The sequence below is a fragment of the Molossus molossus genome, unplaced genomic scaffold (assembly GCF_014108415.1).
Source record: "Molossus molossus isolate mMolMol1 unplaced genomic scaffold, mMolMol1.p scaffold_m16_p_5, whole genome shotgun sequence".
In the NCBI taxonomy this organism is placed as follows: domain Eukaryota; kingdom Metazoa; phylum Chordata; class Mammalia; order Chiroptera; family Molossidae; genus Molossus; species Molossus molossus.
Genome location: NW_023425388.1, coordinates 91051063 through 91075962, shown reverse-complemented (window position 1 = coordinate 91075962; position 24900 = coordinate 91051063). Strand labels below are relative to the sequence as shown.

The 24900-nt window shown below is 36.7% G+C and overlaps 1 protein-coding gene across 1 annotated transcript in view; it reads right to left on the bottom strand.

Annotated features, from left to right (window-relative positions):
- Window positions 1–454: 454 nt before the first annotated feature.
- The window catches only part of PROS1 (protein S), an 89238-nt gene continuing 64792 nt past the window's right edge, over window positions 455–24900 (bottom strand). Inside the window, exons 10-15 of the mRNA XM_036243411.1 lie at window positions 21139–21328; window positions 14188–14355; window positions 12763–12931; window positions 7978–8126; window positions 5462–5687; window positions 455–1852 (exon numbers count right to left, since the gene is read on the bottom strand). Of these exons, the coding sequence (XP_036099304.1) occupies window positions 1692–1852; window positions 5462–5687; window positions 7978–8126; window positions 12763–12931; window positions 14188–14355; window positions 21139–21328 (1063 nt within the window). The 3' untranslated portion in view covers window positions 455–1691. The remainder of the gene's footprint in view (window positions 1853–5461; window positions 5688–7977; window positions 8127–12762; window positions 12932–14187; window positions 14356–21138; window positions 21329–24900) is intronic.

The window sequence follows — 24900 nt, the reverse complement described above, 5'->3', positions numbered from 1 at the left end:
ATTCCACAAATAAGTGAGATCGTGTAATATTTGTCTTTCTCTGCTTGGCTTGTTTCGCTTAGCATAATACTCTCCAGGTCCTTCCATGCCATCTCAAAGGATAAGAGATCTTTCTTTCTTACAGCTGCATAGTATTCCATTGTGTACATGTACCACTGCTTTTTAACCACTCATCTATTGATGGACACTTGTGTTGTTTCCAGATCTTAGCTATTGTAAATAGTGCTGCTATGAAATGGGGGTACATATATTCTTTCTGATTGGTGTTTCAGGCTTCTTAGGGTATATTCCCAGAAGTGGGATCAGTGGGTCAGTTGGCAGTTCAATTTTTAACTTTTTGAAGTAACACCATAGTGTTTTCCATAGTGGCTGCACCAGTCTGCATTCCCACCAGCAGTGTACTAGAGTCCCCTTTTCTCCACACCCTCACCAATACTTGTTGTTTGATGATTTGTTGATGGCAGCCATTCTGACAGATTCTGATAGGTATGAGGTGATACCTCATAGTCGTTTTAATAACCTCAGTGTATTGAGATGATATTCTAACCAACTGAGCTACCTGGCTAAGGTAATTTTATGTTCTGTTCAAAGAGTTGACAGAATATAGATATCATTCATATAAAATTTTAAAATATACACCAATTTATTATGTGTTACATGATATAAAATATCAATAGTGGGGAAAAATGTTTGTTTTCTAAAACTGTCAATGAAATATCAGATACATTCCTAACGTGAATGGTAGGTTTAGGAGTGATAAAACTGCTTTCTTCAAAGACACAACGTTAACTCTGTTCCTCTTCTGTTACACTTTCATTAATATCTATTTTAGTTTTCATGGTCCCTTTTGTCTTTCAATAATCAGTCACATTCTGGCAACTTACTCTGGTAATTGGAATCATTTATTCTTTCCATCATTAGGTTCTGCTTTTTCTAATCAAGAGCTTGTGTGACCCACAGAGCCAAATTTAAGGAATGTACCCCCCCCCCCCCCCCGGGATTCCACATCCATCCCAACACAATCTGGTATCTCATTCTCATGGAATCCAGTTAGTAACGGGCAAGACACATGTGCCGCTGTCTAAAAATGTGTCTACTTGTTTTCTAATTCAGTGAAACTACTGGTTCACATGTGAAGCCGGTCAGAGAAAGATGAAGCGAAAGCTGGTACCCTGAGGAGTTATTTTGGAATAAAGCTGTAAGGCCTTCCACTCAATTCCAATTAATATGCCCACTGTCTCTTCTGCCTTCATTAGGAAGAAACAAAAAAAACAAACAAATAAAATAGTATCTGCTATGATCAACAGTATTGAGTCCCATGAACATTTGTTTAGGTTAACTTCTTTACCTTCTAAGAAAAATTGATATCTAAACACTAATTCATGATGATACTATTTAAATTTATAAACATAAAAATAAAGACATGTCACTTATAGCAAAAAACTCTAAAGTTTTTTGATTTTCATTATTTAATTTCTAGACAGCAACAGAGGTAAGAATTTCTTAAATGTGATTTCTATCACAAGAGAATCTTATTTTCTCAAAAAAGGACCTTCTTAAAATTTCAATAAGGTCAAAGTACCATAAAATAATCAAGGTTTGCCCACCATAAGTAAAACCCTTCAACTATTATTGAAACATAAGTATAATTACACCCAGGAAAAAGATGTCATCAGCAGAGAAAAGATGACTTAAGGATGCTTTCTGTTTTCCAAAACTGATGGACAAGAGTGAGCTCTGATATCACTGTGCTTAGTAGCGGCTTCATCCAGATCCAGCTGTGCCCCATTCACGTTCACTTCCATGCAGCCGTTATAGAAGGCATTCACTGGTGTCGCAGTGAATGGAATAACTGAAAAAAGAGAATATTAAAAGATTAGTCCCAGACTCTTACCATCTTATTTGCAAACAGAGGAATTATTCAGATTATTCAGACTTCCAACCCAATTCTAACCCCAAAGGAAAAGCTACTAATGTAATTCTCTTTAATAAATTTATATTAAGAGACTCCTATGTACATAAGGTATTGTGCCTGGCACTGAACTCAGCATACATGAGTTCCTCTAATTTCTTTTTTTTTTTTTTTTATCCTCACCCGAGGACATTTTTCCATTTTTTGCACAGACAGAGAGGGAGGGAGAGAGAGAGAGGGAAACATCGATGTGAAAGGGACACATCGAGTGGCCGCCACCCGCACGACCAACCAGGGCCGGGGACAAACTGCAACCGAGGTACATGCCCTTAGCGGGAACCGAACCCGGGCCTCTCCGGACCGCAGGCCGACGCTCTAACCGCTGAGCCAAACCGGCCAGGGCGAGTTCCTCTAATTTCATAAACACAATCAGTGCCATCAAATCTAAGGCAAACACACTTAAAGAAGAAATGAGCACATTCTTTCTTATAATGTTATACTTCATTATTGTCTCTTTAAATCTGAGCAACAGTTTATGCATTGTTAAATCACTTTTCCAACTCTAAATTATAGCTACATAGAAATCTGTTTTAAATGCCATGATAAATATATCTATTTTATTATTACTGGAATAAAAGCAAATTTCTATATTTTCCAAAGAAACAGTTTCTTGCTGAGCACACTGGCAGGTCATGATAGGGAATTCACTTTAATGTAATGTTCAGTTTAAAAAAATAACAATTTTAATGATGCTTCAGTGAATAGTTTATGGCCTTTGGGCCTTTCTCCACTTTCACTCTCTTTATCAAACTTAATACTTAGGTAACACCCTTGGATTCTTAAGAACTATGATTCATCTTAGAAACATCCATCTCTTTGTTGCTTTCTCTTTTTTGGCATCTCCTCTCCATGAATCTTAATTCCCAATATGTATTCTCAGTCCTTATTCTTATTCCTCAGTACCTTATGCAAAAACATATATACTTTAAATTTTCCACCTCTAACTTGCCAATACACTTTTCTGTGGGCTTAATAGCATTTATTAAGAAACCCTTTCAAGTCTGGCTAAGCACTATAGATTATGCCATTATTATCAAAAAAAAAAACACCTCAGGATCATCAATTTTCCCTGATTTTTAATTCACAACATGCGATTTAACATGCCTATCTTGCATAACAATTATAATTTACGCATCCCACAGTTTACACTCTTAATATCTCCATTTTCAGTTCCCTTAATTTTTCCTCACTCTTTTTCTAAACTCATCTTGCCAGTCTTCAATGTTCTTGCCAAAGTGCTGAAACCACTGAAATTTTCATATTTTTACTTCTTTTGGACTCTTTGTTTGATTTCCTAAAAATTGCATTAAAATAATTTATGAATAAGGTAGTAGGTAGATTTCAATGTAGAAATCCATTATTCATTTGAACTATAATTCTTAAAAATTAACCATGCTAACTTAACTAACTTCCTAATAATCAACCAACTTACTTAACTATCTTTATCTATCTATCTATCTATATCTATCTATCTATCATCTATCTATCTATCTATCTATCTATCTATCTATCTATCTATCTATCTAAATTGCTAGAGCCTATTTATTCTATTTCCTAAAACCCAGATATAAATTCCATACTTTAGAAATGAAGACCCTGATCAGTTTAAGTAAAACAGTGAGGGTTGCTCTAAGTCCAGACGTCAAACTCAGAATTCTCCCCATAAGAATAACCTGCAAAATTATTTGAAAATTTTTCTGAAGAACTTTCTGCCTCAATTTTTTTTGGCCATTTAAAGTAAAATATTTATGCCAATTTCATATTTTCTATTTTTTTGTTGTTGTTTTTGCTGTTATTGATTTTTAGAGAGAGAGGAAGGGAGAGGGAGCGAGAGAGAGAAACATCGATGAAAGAGAACATTGATTGGCTGCCTCCTGCATGCCCCCCAATGGAGATTTGGCCCACAACCTGGGCATGTGCCTTGACCGGGAATCGAACGGGCCACCTCTTTGGTTCATGGGTGATGCTCAACCACTGAGCCACACTGTTCAGGCTCATATTTTTCACTGTTAAGTTAAAGATGAGCCTGCTTTTCCTCCAGTTTTCCCCATCTTGATGTGAAATCTCTACCCATGCTATTTCTCACGCCGGATACCTAGGAGATCCTGTACCTGCCTTTCAATCATTAAGCCTATCACTTTTGTTTCTGTTACACATCTCCAATCTATTCACTGTATTCCATCTCAACCACCATGACCCTAGTTCAGCACCTTCCTCATCTGTACAATGCAGATAATGATAGTACCTACCTCACAGTACTATTTTGAAAATCCGATGAGTGTATCTATTTGAAGCACTCTAAACACTTCCCAGACTGTTTATTATGCACCAACTGATGGTAGCATAGTTGTCACTGCTGTTATTAATACTGCCTCTTCATACTGCCCCAGCTCATCCTGTCCATTACTGTCTCCCATCTGTCCACCTCCATCCATTACACTGGGTGCTATATTGATGATATACAACTTCCTTGCCTAAAGCTTTTTAATAATTTTCATAGCTCTTAAAATAAGACCCAGGACCCTGAGCCAGGTCTACAAACCTCCTAATCCGCCCCCTCACCACCACCCCATTCAGAGCCTCATCCTCTCTGCTCAATATGCTTTCACCATACTCATCTATATATTCCTCAAGCACGTCAACCCCTTCCCATTCTTCCAGCACACAGACTATTTTACTTGCATATTAATGCCAATCCCCACCCCCACCACCTGGTTAAATTCACTAAATCCTTCAAATATCAGATTTATATCTTGGGGGAGGTAGAAGGAGGGTAAAGGAGGGATAAATGGTGATGGAAGGAGATGTGACTTGGGGTGGTGAACACAATACAATATACAGATGGTGTGTTCATAGAATTATACACCTAAAACCTATATAATTTGATTAACCAATGTCACCTCAATAAATTCAACAAAAAATAAATTTTTAAAAATATCAGATTTATATCTTAATCTCTTCTTCAGAAAGCTTGTGTCTGGCCTCTAAAACCAGAATAATTCCCATTTTCAGGCTCTAAAAGCAACCCATATTTTTTCTTCATGGACGTTATAACAATTTTAATTTTTAAAACATTTTCCTAATCACTAGTATAATGCCTGCCTCTGCCATGAGATTGTAAAAGCCGTAATAGCAGGGATCACATCTACTTGTTTATTACTGTATTCCTAATGCCTAGGATGTAGAGTCTTAAAAAATATTGGGTGAGGAATGGATGAATTGAAGAATAAATACTGAATTCACAAGACTATGTGAGGATAAAATGAAACAATAAATTCTTTTTGGCAAAGATAGTTAAATGAGGCATAATTTGGTTAGTTTCAGTTCACATTTTTAAAAAATGTCACTACAAACCCTCAAGAATAGAATACTGGATACTAGAATTTTTTCTTCCCCTCTGATGCCCTTTTACTAAAATTACATATTTCAAATACTATCAATTTTATTAAAAATATACTTTTTAAAACTGAAGAATAAATAAGCAGATACCTGGAAGGCCACCCAGGTAAGTGGCTACTGTTCCTTTTATTGCTTTGTCCAAGATGCCAAATTGTCTTTGAAGATCTTCAGCGTAGATGATGTCATATTTGAGTGGAGTCCACAGCTCCAGACTTGTTCTGTTGATTCTGAATTCCAGATGGGATTGCTGATTGGAACACAGACCTAAGGCCTCTATCCGGGATATTACCGTATTTTCAACCGATACCAGGATATCCTGAAGAAAAGGCAGACTCAGTATGAGCAAGTACTGATGGTAATACCACTTAGGAGTGACTTAGGATTCTTGAAATCAAAAACTGAATTTCAATGAGAAAACAATGTATGATAGAGCCTCCAAGTTTAAATTAAAAAAATTACCAGTTATTATAATAATCATAATTTTAGACTATATGTTAGTTTTATAAACTTCGGGTTTAATTAAGATGTAACTGTATGGTGGCTTCTGAAAATTCAATAAACCAACACAGCTGTGATACCAACAACAGGAACCTCAAGTAGTGTCATAAGCAATATTTTTTCTGTTCATGAGCCTTCCTAACCTCAAAACTAACATATAAAAAAGAAAGAAGTTGAATCACTATTTGTTGGGAAAAAGACTTGGGAAATTGAAAGTGCTTTAGTGAGCACATGCCAGCAAGACTAACAGGATTTTGTGCCACCCAAGCAACCCTGGAGACTTGGGACGTGTATGAGAAAACTCGGAGACAGCAAAACCAGGAATTGCCAGCAGTATGTTACAGAGTATTTATCAGAAGCGTCTCAAAAGAGAAAATGTATTTATTTTGCTGAACTTTTCAAACTACTGATACACAAAGTTACTCAACTTGTTGACAGCAATCTGTGCATATAGCTTATATGCGTATAGAGGAAATGTGAAACGTAAGAGAAAATAAAATCAAAATTAGGGAGATGCAGTGTTGTCATGCTTCCCAGATGGTAGAAGGACAGTCTGAAGCGTTTACTCAAGAATGCAAGATACCTCTGTTAAGTCTATACATCTAATGTGGAATATAATAAACATAACAGTCTGAGGAATAGGGTAGACCCAGAGACGGGGAAGTAGGGTACAGACTGACAACCCTCAGAAGAGGGGGTGGTTGGGGGTGGGAAGAGATAAACCACAGAACTTATATGCATGTACGTATAACCAATGGATACGGACAACAAAGCCGGGGATGGGGTGGGGGGATGGGGAGGAGGGTGTCAATGGGGAAAAAAGGAGGAACATCTGTAACAAAAATAAATTAATAAAAAACAAACAAACAAAAAAAAAACAAAGACTATACAACTCAAATACAAGTTATTCGAGAAAATCTGTTACTGTGTTATGCATTCCATATCCCTGAATTCATTAAGACTCAAAGATGATCAGCTGAGAGGATGTTCCAGAATAATCAGTAGTGTGTGGAATAATGTTATAAAACAATGTACACAGATCCTAAGAAAGCAACCTGACATACAAAAACGGGACCATGGAGAAAAATACAAAGAAATAAAATAAATATCAAAGATTTGGCTGGCAGGAGTTAACCTCCACTGCATTAATGTTGTGTTAAAGAAAGGAATTCCATTTTGTTTAATAAAACAAACAAACATAAATCTGAAATCCCAGTGTAGTAAGCTCCTATGGTGAAAAATGTGGATAAGATTGGAGATAAAAACTCAGCAGGATCTTTTAGGTTGCTTATGGTTAAGCATCAGGAACTCCTCCAAGTCATCTTTTAAGTTGCAAACAGCACCCTTTTTATTACTACAGGCAAATTCAATTACATCTCTTCTAAAAGCTACAGAGAGCATCCAGGCTAACTTTGGCACCAATGCAAGCTTCTTGCTGTAACTTGTTGGAATCCACAACGGATGACACATGGGCAGAGCTCTTAGTCTCTATTAGAAAGCTGAATATTACAGATCTTCTGATAACTCTCAAGTTTCCTTTGAAACAAGAGTTTTTCCTCCTAATTTCAAATCAGAGTTGCCAGCAAGAAGCCACATGAACTGGCTTTAGTTTATACATATCTTTCCAAATTTACTCAGGGAGAAAAGATTAAGTGTGCCAGAAAGCATAAACATTATAATTAGGCACTGAATAGCTGAGAGCAGGCTGCAGGCAGACTCACTTCTATGTGCTGGTACAGACTGATTCCCATGATTCCTCGTGGGTTCTGTCTAAGGGAGGGTCCCTGTACGCCAGGAAGACTCCAAGCAGCCTGTGTATGAGTCTATCTAGTCTTAGCTACAGATGTAATAAAGCTTTTCAGTTTTTCACCTTTACTTGTTGGTTCAGACCTTGGGATTAAGCCAGCAAAAAAAAGTAACAATAGTGGACATTTACTGAGTCTTTAATTATGTACTAGAGATTATATCAAATATATTACATCAGTTATCTCATTTAATATTCAAAATAGCACTTTGAGAAAAATACTGCCATTATATCCATTTTACAGATTACAAAAAAAAAAAAAAAACACAAAAGACAAGGATCATAAAGGGTTAGAATCAGATACCTGAAGATTTTCAGAGGAGGAGTCGACCAAGGACAAGGCAAAGGGCACTGTGTCACCTGAAACCAAGGCAAACATAACACCAGTGCCCGTGGATGGGCGAATATTCAAAGACACATTTATATGCCATGCCTCAGAATTCGATATATTATCTGTTTAAACAAAACAACAAAATTAGAATCAAAGCACAGCAGAAAGAATTGTTACAATCTTCTTAATACTGAAAGCCATTTGGTGTTAATACTAGAGATTTTAGTTCTTCCTGCTCAATGATCTATAAAACTTAGGCAAAACAAAACACAAGAAACAAATTAATGCAGGCAAGCGACCCATAAATGATCCCCCTCTTTCTGTTCTTCCCAGAACAGAATTTTGGACTGTGGCATGTAGTCTATTGTGACTTTTCCCCGTTTGCTCTGTAACAGCTCCTCCTCCTGCTCTGCGTCTCCACCAATGCACACGTCTCAGAGTGGTCGTATTTTAACGTACACATTTAGAAGGCAGTTTAACAACTTTATGTACTATTTCTGAGGGAAAATTTGGATATAGCTGCCATCACAACCCTACCACTTCTCATCCACAAAGACGTGAGGTTAGAGCAGTAGAAAGAAAAAAGATGATTTCTATGCATGGGGGATTTGGCTAGTTTAATAGTAGAGAAATACTCTTAAGTTAACAGCTAATTTTGACATTTGAATAGAAACTCTTCTCTGTGATTCTCTTGCCATAATGCCTAACATTCTTTTTCCTAATTAGTAGGTTAATTGTCTACCACACTGGAATCCAAGCTCTCTACATGTCTGTACTATCACTTTGTTTTCCACAGATGTCACTCAACACACATTTGTTGAATTGATGTGTTTCCAAAATAGTTTGATTCCTAAAAATATTAGCTCACAATCTGAATGAAATCTTCCTTATGTAATATAAAGTAATATGTAACAATAACTCAAATACCACTTAGAAGCTTTGAAAGGGTGAACAGAAGAAAATAATTTTCTTTTGATAAGATGTTCCTCCACTTAGCCACATCTAATGCTATTAAATTTTTTCCTTATTCTCCTCTAATTCCCATCCAAGAGAGAAAAAAAAAAATTATATATAATCATTTTGAAGTAAATTTATTATAAGGTATCAACAAAGTAAACTAAAATGAATGTGCAAATGCACAGAAATTATAATATAACATTAACTATTAATGTTAAAGTAGGTCTCTTTCAAGTTTCCCATAAAAAGAAGTAATTCCTTATTAAAGTATTTTTTCAGATACAGAATAACTCTTATTTTCATTTTCTTTTCTGAGATTTTTTTTTTCTTTCAACAAATTGTGGGCCAATTATTTTCCTATATATTCAGTCACCAACCCAATTTAAACATGTTTTTTAAAAATCTTTCACTTACAGAACAGAAGTAAAAGTTAAAAACACTGCATAAGTTTGTCCTCAGCCCTGGCTGGGTTGTGCAGGAGGGAGGCAGCCACTCGATGTGTCCCTTTCACATCGATGTTTCTCTCTCTCTCTCTCCCTCCCACTCTATCTGAACAAAAAATAAAATAATGGCCTCGGGTGAGGATAAAAAACAAACAAACAAAAAAGAAAACAAGCAAACAAAAAACACTGCATAATGTATACATAACCAATAGACATAGACAACAAAGCCGGGACAGGGTGGAGGTGGGGTGGGGAGGGGGGTGCCAGTGGGGTAAAAAAGGAGAAACATCTGTAACAAAAAAATTAATTCATTAATTAAATAAAAATGAATAAATAAATAAATAATAAAATAAAAGGCTGAAAAAAAAACTGCATAAATTTGTTAGAAAAACTCAAAGTACTGGTATGAGGTTCTTCCTTAAAACTGTAGTAAGTGTTTTTTAGGCTGCAAATAAACACAGTTAAAATACAATTTTTTCTTAAAGCAGAGATATCAGATTAATACCAGGAAAAATTATAATGCAAACTCTTAGTAGCTCAAATAATGAACTCCTAAGACAGAAAAAGACAAAGAACCCAATAAAATAATTAAGATATAGCATATGAAGAGATATTCAACTTTAGTAGAAATTGAGATAATACTATTTAAAACTATGTACAAGATTTAATTTTTTGACTCTGACTGAAAAACCTCAAGCATAAACATATTTATCCTATTGGTAGAAGTATAAATTGACAAAACATCTTTGGAAGAGAATCTGATCAAACAGTAAGAATTATACATTTGCATAATTCAGATTGAGAGAAATAATCTGAGAATCTCTCCTACAGAATTAATTATATAAGGGTAGAATGATGTATGTCCAAGAATATTCATGGAAGTATTGTTTGCAAAGGTGAAAACCTGGGATCAGTCCAGCACGTCCACTTAGCTGAGAACACTGGAAAGAGCACAGCTCCAGCCCTTACAACATCAAGAGCCCAATTATCTACATTAGCACAACTTTTCTTGGGCTATCAAAGAGCTAAGATTGCAGAACAACTAACTACAACCTAAAAGAAAGACAGGTACTTCCAAGGAGGGCGAGGATGAGAGTACTCACTCAAGGCAGACATGAGATACTATATAATTTGGTAAGAAGAATTTAGGTAAAAATTTTAACAACTTGCTAAAGTCCCAGTGGCAGCTGGTATGATATAGAAGCTGTGGGAATTACAGATACATGAGAAATTCATACTCATTCATGGGTTTTCTATACAAACTTTACTGAGTGCTCAAGACAAAAACTGGGAGCAGAGAGAGATTAAAAAGTGCCTTCTTCCTAGTTCAGCCCTGTAAAGAGGAGCAACCAGCAGGAAAGGCGCAAAGTCCCACCCAGATCCTTCTCTGTCTCTTCTCTATGACAAAAGCCTTAAGGTGTGGGGGAAAGGTTGCAAACCTGTCACCACTGGGACACATGTGAAGACCATTGTACCTAAAGATTAGGGAAAGGAAACAAGAAAAAACAAAACAAACAACAACAAAGATGATCTACCATGAGGAACAAAAAACACCTTGAATTCTAATCATTAGACACCGCCCCTACTGGTGTGAGCGAGAGGATGAAAAGTACATACAACCCCGAGGCCCAGGAAAACAATACTCACCTAAGATTGAATGTGAACCACAGAGAATGCTCTCCCTCACGGCCCCTGAGCCCCAAACCCCTCTAATATGCTAGCAGGTGTCAAGGAACATGTAATAACCCTTTGCTGGGCAAGACAAGACCATGGAAAAACACTTTCCTGATGCATATCATAAAGAGAACACCTAATCCTTAGGATGGATTAGCTATTAAGAAAAACCCTCTGGCAAATAAGCCACTACCCTAAGCACAAAATAATATTAAAGGAATTTGAAGAGTAGTCACAGAAACAAAACCTAAGCCACTCAACTCTTGAGTAGATTGATTCAACATCACTCATTAAGGTCCCAGCAAAAGCAGAGGTATGCTCATTTCCAGATCTAAATATTATTTATCTCAGTCTCTACTGTTCTACATAAGATGCCCACCTTAAAAACAAAAATTGTGTGATACAGAAGGAAGAAAAAAAACCCAAAACAATACATCCACCTAATTAACCTAATCAGACTTAGGTTAAATTATGACACAGATATTGGAACTATCAGACAGGGAATATTTAAAAATTATGATCACTTCACACCTGTCAGAATGGCCACCATCAACAAATCATCAAACAACAAGTGCTGGCGAAAGTGTGGAGAAAAGGGGACCCTAGTACACCGCTGGTGGGAATGCAGACTGGTGCAGACACTATGGAAAACAGTATGGTGTTACCTCAAAAAGTTAAAAATTAAACTGCCATTTGACCCAGTGATCCCACTTCTAGGAATATACCCTAAGAAGCCTGAAACACCAATCAGAAAGAATATATGTACCCCCATGTTTGTAGCAGCACTATTTACAATAGCTAAGATCTAAAAACAGCCCAAGTGTCCATAAGTAGACAAGTGAATAAAAAAGCTGTGGTACATATACATAATGGAGTACTATGCAGCTGTAAGAAAGAAAGATCTCTTATCCTTTGAGACGACATGGAGGGACCTGGAGAGTATAATCCTAAGCGAAACAAGCTAAGCAGAGAAAGACAAATATCACATGATCTCACTTATTTGTGGAATATAATGAACATAACAGTCTTAAGAACAGGGTAGACCCAGAGACATGGAAGTAGGGTACAGATTGACAACCCTCAGAAGAGGGGGTGGTGGGGGGAGGGAAGAGATAAACCACAGAACTTATATACATGTATGCATAACTGATGAACATAGACAACAAAGCTGGGGATGGGGTGGGGAGGAGGGTGTCAATGGGGGTAAAAAGGAGGAACATCTGTAACAAAAATAAATTAATAAAAAAAAATTATGATGAATATGTTGAAGGCTTTTGTAAAAAAGGAAGACAACATGTATGAACTGATAAGAAATTCTGTGAGAGAGGTGGAAATTTTAAGAAAGGATCAAATGGAAATGTTAGAAATGAAGACGAATCTTTTTAATGCATTCATCAGTAGACTCAATACAACTGAGAAATTGTTGAACCTTCCATTTAAGTTACCCCAAATTAATCAGGCTATGTGTCAATAATCTTTAAATAATAACATAGGTATATTCTACTAATTTTTCCCAATATGCTGGGAAAATTTTATTAAAAGTATATAACAATGTGAATAAGCCTAACACTATGCCTAGCACAAAGTAGGTACACATCATGTTTACTGAAGAAATTACTGCTGTTTGTCAATGAATAAATTAATCATTAATGAGAAAAGAGAGATGAAATGGAAAATCACTTACTATAATCTATGCTAAATTGAGCAACTCCAGAACCAGGATAGTAGGAACCCTTCTCCACAGTGGTAAAACAATGCTTATTTTGTTTTTCTTGAATAATATCCTCTACTCTTGAAGCTCCTTGATTCATCAAATTCCAGCCTCGTATACATCCATCTAGACGAGGATTAATCTAACAAAATAGAATACATGTCAAGGAGTGCATTTTTAACTAGTAAGTCAGCCTGACAGTGGCTTAACTAACTAATGATAGATACAGGTTTTCATTTAGAGAGAAAACCTTTTCTTTGATGGCATTTAAAAAATATTTTTAATATTTTGAATTTTATCTAAAATTTTCTTTTCAAAGTGTTCTTCGGATGGATAGTCTTTTCCAGTAAAGATGCATTTATGCCATCACAGGCCTCCACTAAGATCCTAATAATTTTTAACACCTCAAGCCCAACCTGCCTCTTCTGTGCCATTCAGGGGTAACTTATCTATTTTTCTTTCATTGCATTTACCACACAGGTTTGTCTTGCCATCAGAATCAAAGCTTCTTGAGGAACTAAGGTGTTTCCCTTCTTTGGCCTCACCATGGCATCCAGTTGGACTGAAGACATGTCATAAATAGTTGATTCTTTTTGAATAATTTATTTTACTGTTAAAATGTCTCAATTTATCAACTTCAAAGAACAGGTATATTCACTTTGACATGGGTTAACTAATACAGGTTTTATATCATAGCACAGAAATCTTTCAAGTTAAGGCAATTCATTGAATTGCCATGAGTGAAAGATAGGTATAAAATAGTAAACATTTAAGTTAAACCAGCAGGTGCAATTGGCAGATCCACAATTTCAGACGAAATATTTAAAACTCTTCAAGGACACGGATTAGTCTCCTTCATGAAACATATCCCACAGTTATTTGACAAACATCATGTTTAGAAAACCATCTACTGTATGTAACCACTTTAGGACAGGCTGCAGTTATACTCCCAGTAAAGATTTCTTAAAAATAAAAAAAGTTCCACCTTATGTGCCATTCTTATCTCCCAAATTGACTCTTACAATAGACCTAAGGAAGCTCTTTGACTGACTTTACAAAATAATATTTTTTCTATTCATATATATGTACTTATATGTGTAATGGCTAACTATGGACTACTATAATGTTAGCAGTGAATTGAGGCTTAAGAATTTACAATTTTCCATTCCTCCATGAGTCATGCTGGAGGGCTGATGGGATAAAAACCACAACACTCATTTTCTTATTTCCTTAATGTAGTTTCAAGTGCCACTAATGTTATTTTTCCATGTTCAATTCAAGTTGTCACAGTTGGTCTGCTCAATAAAATAACTTCTCTTGATTTTTGTAATATCTTCAATCTATTAAACAGACAAAAGGAATTCATCCAAGATGAGTGATATAAGCTTGGATCATTACCGGTTTAATGAGTGTATTCTCCAGTTTCCGAGGTAATCCTGCAAAGTATACTTTGGTTTCGACAAATCCATTTGTGGCCTTAAAAAGGCTTTTGGGTTTATTTATATCCATTACAGCTTCTTTAGCTATTTTCACACTAATACTTTGTTCTAATTCTTCCACAGAGACCTACAATTAAAAAGACAGAGATTATCAAACAACCGAATATTGTTGCATGCCATTTTAAATACTAAGTTTGAAAAATCCTGTTATTATGCCAAATTCCAGTACTTTGCAAAGTAATCATTTTAATGTAATTATTTTTATTTTTTTATTATCCTCACCCGAGGACATTTTTCCATTTTTTGTTCATGTAGAGTGGGAGGGAGAGAGAGGAACAGAGAGAGAGAGAGAAACATCGATGTGAAAGAAACACATCGAGTGGCTGCCACCCGCACGACTGACCAGAGCCGGGGACAAACTGCAACTGACGTGCATGCCCTTAGCGGGAACCGAACCCTGGTCTCTCAGGACCACAGGCCGACGCTCTAACCGCTGAGCCTAACCGGCCAGGGCTTAATGTAATTATTAATGTGTTCCAATCCATTTGAAATCTCAAATGATTATATAAGTGATAAATATGTGTTTTAAAGGAGTAGTACTTGACTGAAAATTAAATGACTATATTTAAAATTTTTAAATCAATATATCTTAAATTTAAACATCCAATTATAATGTGTCCTTTAAACCAGTAGGCCATAAAATGGACAGTTTTATAAAAAGTGAGTCACTTTACAAAATCTTTTTTTTTTTAATCCTCATCCGAGGACATTTTTCTCATTTTTTGTTCAGATAGAGTGGGAGGGAGAGAGAGGAAGAGAGAGAGAGAGAGAAATATCGATGTGAAAGGGACACACTGAGTGGCTGCCACCTACACGACTCAACCAGGGCCGGGGACAAACTGCAACCGAGGTACATGCCCTTAGCGGGAACTGAACCTGGGTCTCTCTGGACCGCAGGCGGACGCTCTAACCACTGAGCCAAACCGGCCAGGGCACTTTACAAAATCTTAAAAAACTTTTAAGTGTTCTTACTTGGCAACTGTCTGATAGTAGACATATAGAATCAACAATGTAAATAAACTCTTTATATAAATTAAGAGAAATCAGTACATCCAGCATTCTGGTTATTACACACAAATTATATTTTATTTCAAAATTCAAAAGTAATTGAGATCATTAGGAAGCACAATATGTGAAATTTAACTTTTTTTCCCCCCAATTTTGACAGTAATTTGAGTCTTAAAATAAAAGTTAACAGTGATGGCAAATAATAAAAAAAATTCTCCTATAAAGGTAACTCAAAGAACCATTGTTGCAATTTCATGTAAAACTGTAGCACTCAATTTGCAAATTATTCATTTACTAATCACAAATGGAAGCCAAACAATAGACATATTAAAGACCACTACAAGAAGAGAAAAACTGTGCTCTAAAGTAAAATAAATTTGGCAACCTTTACAGATTTAGGTGGTGTGCACTCTGTCCTTACATAGCCTATCATGTCATTTTGCTAATGACTATTCCCTCCTTAAAGGACATTCCCAATAGCCTTCAGGACCTCAATTTAGCTTGGTTCTCCTACCTTCTTACCATTCCTTCTAAATCTCCTTGTTAGATCCTCCTCTTCTTCTCAACCTCTATAATAGGCCCCAGAACTCAGCCTCCTGACCTTTTCCTTTTAGCCATGCAAATATTTCTAAATGAGAACTCTACTGGCCCAATCCAGGGCATTTGGAAAATTTGGGGTGAGGTACTTTTAGTTATCATAATTAGTAGGAAGTACCCTGACACTGTAATATGCAGGATAGTTGTACAAAATAAATAATATATCCAATATGCTGCAAACCTTCTAAATATCCCTACTGGAGCCCAGCTGGCGTGGCTCAATGGATTGAACATTGTCCCATGGATTGAGAGGTCCTGGTTCAATTCCCAGGCAGGGCACATGCCTGGGGTTGCAGCCTTGATCCCCAGTAGGGGGCGTGCAGGAAGCAGCCAATTGATGTTTCTCTCTCACATCTATGTTTCTATCTCTCTCTCTTCCTTTCTCTCTAAAAAAATCAATAAAAATATATTAAAAATAAATTTAAAAATATTCCTACTGGATACTCATGTAGGGTATACTCATGCTTATAATTATCTGAGTTATGCATATATAAACACAAAATATGCACTGTACTATTTTAGCATTTCTAAATTTTTCAGAATGTCACGGTCTTGTAAACCAAGGATAGATTGATATTTATTTTGTTTGGATCTTTACCAAGAGTTTTTAACCATTTTTGAAAGTTACTTACTATTCATGATGGCAACCCCATTTATACACTTACAGTATTTGAGTTGCCAATACAATACCCCAGCATAAGTCTTAATTTGTAGCTTTCATGTAATTCTATGTAGAGGAGCAAGATTTGACAAGCATTATACTTATACCTGAACATTTATATACTGAAATATATTGTTTCTTATAAATTACTTTCCTTCATTTATATCATAAACATTCTATTGGTTTCTTTTAGGGATATATGAAGGTAGCTTACATTATTGATATATTTCATTACAGGAGAGTAAAGGGACATTGGAAATATTTGGGCATTGGATAAAAGAGTTTATACCCAATTTCATGGCCTTTAAACCTCTCTTTATGCTGAATATTCAAAAGTTTATATCTACCTTGAAGGCTTGACTTTAAAAATATATCCAGAATCTGGTCACTTCCCACACCATCAACACTCTAGCCAAAGTTGCCATCTTGTCTCTACTGAGTTCTTGCAGTGGGCTCCTCACCCCATGTCCTGTTCTACCCTTAGTCTCTACTGTGTAGTTTTCACAAAGCCATGAGGTCCTGACCAGGGTTTTCTTTTAAAATGCAAATTAGATTATGTTATGTCTCAGAATCATCCAAAATCTTTCTACTTAGCATAAAAGCCAAGTCCTTAGTATGTTCCCCGAGGCCCTACATGATGTTATGCCAGATCACATTTCTGACCTCATTTTCTATGTACTCTCTTCCTGTCTCACTGCACTGCATCCACACTGACCTCTGTGCTGTTCCTCAAACACATCCTCTTGCCTAGGGCTCTGTAGTTGCTGTTCACATGGCACAGAATCATCTTTCCCCACATACTTCTCATGACTTGTGTCCTCAAGTCTTTGGTCAGGTGTAATCTCATCTGAGATAGCTTTCCTGATTCCATTTGCACACTCACCATCATCACTCTCTATTGACTGGCCTTTTCTTCTTCCTCATAGAATTTATCACTATCTGACATGTCTATTTGTTCATATATTTGTGGTTTTCATCTCACCACTAGAATGAAAGAGCAGTGACTTTGTTTTATTCACTGTTCTTTTTTGTTTGTTTGTTTTTTCATCCTCGCCTGAGGACATTTTTTTGTTTTGTGTTCAGATAGAGTGGGAGGGAGAGAGAGGAAGAGAGAGAGAAAGAGAAAGAAACATCGATGTGAAGGGGACACATTGAGTGGCTGCCATCCGCACAACCCAACCAGGGCCGGGACAAACTACACGTGCCCTTAGTGGGAACTGAACACGGGTCTCTGGACCGCAGGCCAACGCTCCAACCGCTGAGCCAAACCGGCCAGGGCTGTTTTACTCACTGTTGTATCCTCACCACCTAGAAGAAGGAATAGCACATAAAGTGCTCAATAAATATTTTTCTGAATGAATGAAATCATGATACAAATGATAGATTTCCAACCAATATTAGGATTAAACCCAAATATAAGCTATAATAATCACTTCTAAAGAGTCAATCTTGCCCTGGCTGGTTTGGCTCAGCGGTTGGAGCGTCGGCCTGCGGTCCGGAGAGTCCCGGGTTCGGTTCCCGCTAAGGGCACGTACTTCGGTTGCACTTTGTCCCCGGCCCTGGTTGGTCGTGCGGGTGGCAGCCACTCGATGTGTTCCTTCACGTCGATGTTTCTCTCTCTCTCTCCCTTCCTCTCTCTCTCCCTGTACAAAAAATGGAAAAATATCCTCAGGTGAGGATAAAAAAAAAAAAAAAAAAAAAGAGTCAATCTTTATTCTATGGGTTATAACTATCCTAAGTACTTAATAATTAAACATTCTATTCAATTTATCTGAATTATTAAATAATTATGTCATAAATTTTAATTTTAATTTATTTTTAAAGTATTTTATTTAAAATTTTAAATAATTTAAAATCAGTGAAACAATTGTTATATAGTGAATACTCTTAAAATATTTATTTCAAATAATGTCTGTGCTGCATAAATTTGTTTGAAACAGTATAATTTATTAATAAACCATCAAAATTATAAGCTGATAAAATATCATGTAGTAATTTTTTTAAAACAAAATATATGGAATTAAAAAGAAGTATTATTTATATGTCAGGGAGAAATTCATTAATTGTTAAAATATTGACTTAAGAATTTAAGAAAAACTACCAGCACTAATTTATTACCAAATTAAAGTTTCTGTATGACTTGTTTATAGTTCTTAAATTTTATTTTTATATAAAATTGCATTGTTTTAAAAGGGAGATTTTAGTTTAAATGTTTTTTTAAATATGTTTTTATTGACTTTTTAGAGAGAAAAGAAGGGAGAGAGAGATAGAAACATCTATTTGAGAGAGAAACATCGATCGGCTGCTTCCTGCACACCCCCTACTGGGGAGCAAGCCTGAAACCTGAACATGTGCCCTGACAGGGAATCAACCAGGATCTCTCAGTCCATGGGGCTACATTCAATCTACCAAGCCACACTGGCCAGGGAATTGAATGTTTTAATTGAATCAGGGGTATACACTAAATAGTTTTTTTTTTTTTTTTCAAGGATCATAAACATAGGAGACAAAATGTATAGAACTGAATTGCTGCCTTCCATCCAGCCCTGAATCTTGCCTTCAACAGAATGATTCGTGGACAGTTTTAATTTGTTTTTAAACATTTCCCTTCTGTTTTCCTTTTTTATTATTAAATTTATGGTGTGACGTTGGTTAATAGAATCATATAGGTTTCAGGTATAGATTTCTATGATGCAAGATCTGTATATTGCACAGTGTGCCTACCACCCAAACTCAAATATTCTTCTGCCACCATATTTTTTTGGTAATAAAAAAACAATTTTTTTTTTTTAATCCTCACTCAAGGACATTTTTGCATTTATCTTCAGATAGAGTGGGAGGGAGAGAGGGTGGAAGAAAGAGAGGAAAACATCAATGTGAGAGAGACACATCGAGTGGTTGCCACCCACACAACCCCAACAGGGGCCGGGGACAAACTGCAACCAAGGTACATGCCCTTAGCGGGAACCGAACCTGGGACTCTCTGGTCTGCGGGCCAATGCTCTAACCACTGAACAAAACCAGCCAGGGTGTAATAAAAATTTTTTTAATAAATATTATTTGCAATTCAGGATGTTAATCTCACAGGTAAACATTTACATTCTTCATTATACATAATATATTCTACTTAGATATTTATCAAAATTCTTCTTCAAACAACTATTTTCTTTTGTAAAAACTCATTGGGGGGAAAAGCGTTTGTCCTCTTTTGCTGAAAAAATCATTAGATTTTTAGTTACATTATTTTGAGACTTTAGGCAGTAAAATATATATTTTTGCTATGTGCATCAACTACTCTAGATACATAGGTAGGAGGAGAGACATAGTAGTAAAGCATCTAACGAGAGCATCAGAAGTCAGAGAATTTTAGTGATTTCTCTGACAGTTGCATCTAACCTTGCACAGACACTATTCTTTTAGAGTTAGGAGCTCAAAATCTATGACTGCCAAAGGACAGAGAGCCCCCTGTTTGGTGAACCACGTCTGTGCTCAACTGTACTGTTTTACTCCTACTACTGTAACATATTTCACATTACATTGCATTAGCCCATAAACCCACGCAGATACGGACAACTAATTCATAAGGCAGCATCAGCTACTACACTGTGAGGTACTAAGGTCAAGAGTAAGGAAGACCTGTTCATGGTTCTAGTGCCTTGTACTCAGGAATTTAAGCACTTTAAAAGTGCTCACTAAAAGCATACTGAATATATGAGTGCATGGGTGGGTAAATGACTTCACACGGCTTTGCTACATGGACTTCTCATCAGCTCTCATAGGCAAAGAAAGTTTCTTTTAGGTACCACATTTTAAGGTAAAGCTGATCTCAGCTATGCTGGAAGTCGCAATGATTTTATTGCAGAAAATAATTCTTCCTTGCCTGGCCAGTGTGGCTCATTGGATTGAGCGTTGCCCCTTGGACTGAGAGGTCTCAGTTCAATTCCTGGTCAGGGCACAAGCCTAGGTTGTAGGCTCAATCCCCAGTAGGGGGCGTGCAGGAGGCAGCCAATCAATGGTTCTCTCTCACATTGATGTTTCTCTCACTCTCCCTTCTTCTCTCCCTAAAAAAAACAATAAAAACATATTTAAAAAAATAAATAAAACTGAATTAACTTTGATTTGTTCCTATGTGTAACTCTTTCATTAAAAAAAAAAAAGGTGGTGGGAGGGAAAGGGAGGTGGGAATCAGTGGGGGAAAAAAGAGAAACATCTGTAACAAAAATAAATTAATTAATAAAAAAAAATGTGGCTATCCAGTGTACCTGTCCTTGACGAGTGCTGTCTTTGCATAAACTATTTTGCCAGCTGATATTCCCTGACCTGTTCATCCAGTGGCAGACACTAAAAAAAGTAAGAAGCTAAAGACAAACTGAGTCAAGCAAATAACAGGAAACAGCTTCCATTATGAGAAATCCTAAGAATATTAAGTGAGGTTATCCTTCCTCGGGCTGTTTCACAGATTTGCAGTACGTAGAATATACTTCATATAACATCAGATTAAACCCAAGTCCATTTAGATTATTACTGATTTTATACAAACGATGTCAAAGTGGAAACACTCTTTATATAATCTGGACAACGTACCATATTCCATACACCATCATTAATAACTTGGCCTCCGGTTGTAATTTGGGTTGTATATTCATTCTTAAACTGAATTTCAAGCTTTCCACCACGAAGAGCAAGCAGGAACCAAGCTGAGTGATCAAGAGATTCGGCATACAGGATAACACCTTCTGAATCATATGTCCGGAAGTCAAATGTGGCTGAAAACCTAAACAACGGACAGAGAGAGGCTTAAAGTGAGAGCATGGAAGGCTCGATGCACTCTTCTCTTTTTCTTGCACTGGCAAAAAGCAGTAGGTTGAAAGAGTCAACTGTTTCTGTCCCTGGAATTAATCAAAGAGAAGGGCAGAATTAGATTATTGATGTATTATCTCTGGCTCCATGTGTGTTTAAAATCAAGTTATTAAACTTTCTTGCTTTCTTGGAGTCCTTTTTCCCAGTGAGCAGATACTCTGGTAATTTCTCATCTTCGTGGCATTTGTTTTGGGGGCACCCTCTCAAATGTTGGAATTAATGCACACGCACAAAGATTAGGCATATCGTATCTCTCCTGCATCCTTTTATTCACTACACAATCTGATTAAGATTCCTTTATGGCTGTATCTGTAAGTGGTTAGTAAAAGATATTACAATTTCATGATTGGTTTATCCATCAAAAAGCATATTTTCCCTATGATTTCATGTGTGTCAGGAAGGAATCACTCAGCACCGGAATGATTGCAAACATAGTTAAGCCTTCATGTGTGGTAAAAAAGGTAAAATCCAAAACTTTAAAATGTATCTGTTAGCTTGATTTCAAAAGATCTTCCAAACTCTAATTGCATAAATCATTATACTAGAATATAATATAAAAGATATAGTCTAATATTAGCAAACCAAATACAATAATACATTAAAAGGATCGTGTACCATGATCAAGTGGAATTTATTCCAGGGATGTAAGGATGATCCAACATCCACAAATCAATCAACGTGATACACCACATTAACAAAATGAAGAAGAAAAACCATACATCATCCCAAAAGAAGCAGAAAAAATATTTTGCAAAATTCAACATCCATTTATGGTAAAAACTCTCAACAAAAGGGGTATAGAAGGAAGAAACCTCAACATAATAAAGGCCATATGACATACCAACAGCTAACAACTCACTTGATGGGAAAAAAGTGAAAGCTTTTCCTCAAGAATAGAAACAAGACAAGGACACCCACTCTTGCCACTTTCATTCAACAAACTATTGGAAGTCTTACCACAGAAATTAGGCTAGAGAAAGAAATAAAATGCATCCAAGTCAGAAAGGAAGAAGTAAAATTCACAATTTTCAGATGACATGTATATGTAGAAAACCCTAAAGACTCCTCCCAAAAACTGTTATAATAAATAAATTCAACAAAGTTCAAGGACACAAAATCAATGTGTAGAAATCTGTGGTGTTTCTATAACCAATACTGAACTATCAGAAAAAGAAATTAAGAAAACAATACCATTTACAATGGCATCAAAAAGAATAAAATACCTAGAAATTCATTTATCCAAGAAGTTGAAACACCTATACACTGAAAAGTATAAGATACTGATAAAATAAGATAAAAATACACAAATAAATGGAAAAATATTTTGTGTTCATGGATTAGAAAAATTAATACTATTAAAATATCCATACTACCCAAAGCAATCTACAGATTCAGAGAAATCCCTATCAAAATTCCAATGCTCCATCCTCTGGCCGAAGTGCCCTCTGCTGTCAGAAGGTCTGAATGCCCCCCATCCTCCAGGACCCACCTTTTCCTGGTGTTGCCTTGGCCTCCACCCTTGTTATCTCCTTCCTTCCTCCTGGCTGTTCATTCCATCTCTTGTTGTGGCTGGTTTGTTTTCTTTCCTCTTTCTCCAACCCCTTCTGTCTCTCAGTGACTCCCTGTGTCTGTCTGTCTAACCCCCCACCCTGTGTGTGTGTCTCTCTTTTTCTAAGACTCTGGTTCTTCCCTTTTCTTCTCTCTCATTCTCTCTCTTCTTTCTCTGTTTTTCTGTCTGTGGCTGGTTCTCCCTCTCTCCATGGCTCCCCTCCCTCCCTCCCTCCCACTGGAACTCTCTGTCTCTCTCCCATCTCTTGTAAGCCCCTCTTCTCCATCTTTGTCTGCCCCCTTCTCTCCCTCTCTACCTTCCTGGCTTACAACTCTCCTTCTCCCCAGCCCTCCTTTTCTCTCTCTCTTTTTACCCCCTTTTGCAGGGCACTGTCCAGGCCTTAGGTCCCCAGGCTTGGGTACCCCCAGGGCCAGCTGAGCCAGGGGCTATACTCCTTCAGTCCCCATGAGCTGTTCCCTTAAACCCCAGACCCATTTTTTTTTTTTTTTTATCCTCACCAGAGGACATTTTTCCATTTTTTGTTCAGGTAGAGTGGGAGGGAGAGACAGGAACAGAGAGAGGGAGAGAAACATCGACGTGAAAGGAACACATCGAGTGGCTGCCACCCACACGACCGACCAGGGCCGGGGACAAACTGCAACCGAGGTACGTGCCCTTAGCGGGAACCGAACCCGGGTCTCTCTGGACCGCAGGCCGACGCTCTAACCGCTGAGCCAAACTGGCCAGGGCTCAGACCCATTTTTTTAAAATTCCATTTTTTGCTGAACTAGAACAAACAATTCTAAAATTTATATGGAACCACAAAAGATCCTGAGTAGCTAAAGCAAGCTTGAGAAAGAAGAACAGAGCTGCAGGTATCACTCTTCCTTATTTCAAACTATACTGCAAAGCTATAGTAATCAGAATGGTATCATATTGGCATAAAAATAGACAGACAAATCAATGGAACAGAATCGGTAGCCCAGAAATAAATCCACACATATATAGACAACTTATTCAAGACAAAGGACATATAATGAAGAAAGAACAGTCTCTTCAGTAAGTGGTGTTGGGAAAATTGAACAGTCCCACGCAAAATAATAAAACTAGACCACTGCCTCACACCATACACAAAAATTAAATCAAAATGGATTAAAGACCTGAAACTATAAAATACATAGAAGAAATACAGAAGGTAAGCTCCTTGACATATGTCTTAGTGATATTTTCATGGATCTGAATCCAAAGGAAATGGAAACAAAAGCACAAAAAAACAAACAAAACTATATCAAAGTAAAAAGCTTCTACAAAGCAAAAAAAAAAAATCATCAAAATGAAAAGGCAGTTTGGCTAGTGTGGCTCAGTGATTGAGCGTCAACCCATACATCAGGAGGTCGCCAGTTCAGTTCCCAGTCAGGACACATGCACAGGTTGTGAGCCCAGTCCCCAGTGGGGGGCATGCAGGAGGCGGCCAGTCAGTGTTCTCTCTCATCTATGTTTCTATCTCTCTCTCTCTAAAATCAATAACAAAAAAAAATTAAAAACAAAAAAAATGAAAAGGCAACCTGTTGAATTGTAGAAGATATTTACATCCAACATACAGATAGCCAACAGGCACATGAAAATATGTTCAGCTTCACTAATTATTAGAAAAATGCAAATCAGAACCACAATGATATATGATCTCACGCTTGTTAGAATGTCTATCATCAACAAGACAAGAAACAACAAATGTTGGAGAAGATGTGAAGAAAAGAGAACTCGCATACACTGTTGGTAGAAATGTAATCTGGTACACTACTATGAAAAAGAGTAAGGAGATTCCTCAAAATTAAGACTAGAGCTACCGTATGATCCAGCAATTCCACGGTTGGGTATTTATTCAAAGAATACAAAGCATTAATTTGAAAAGATAAATACACCCCTATGTTCAATGC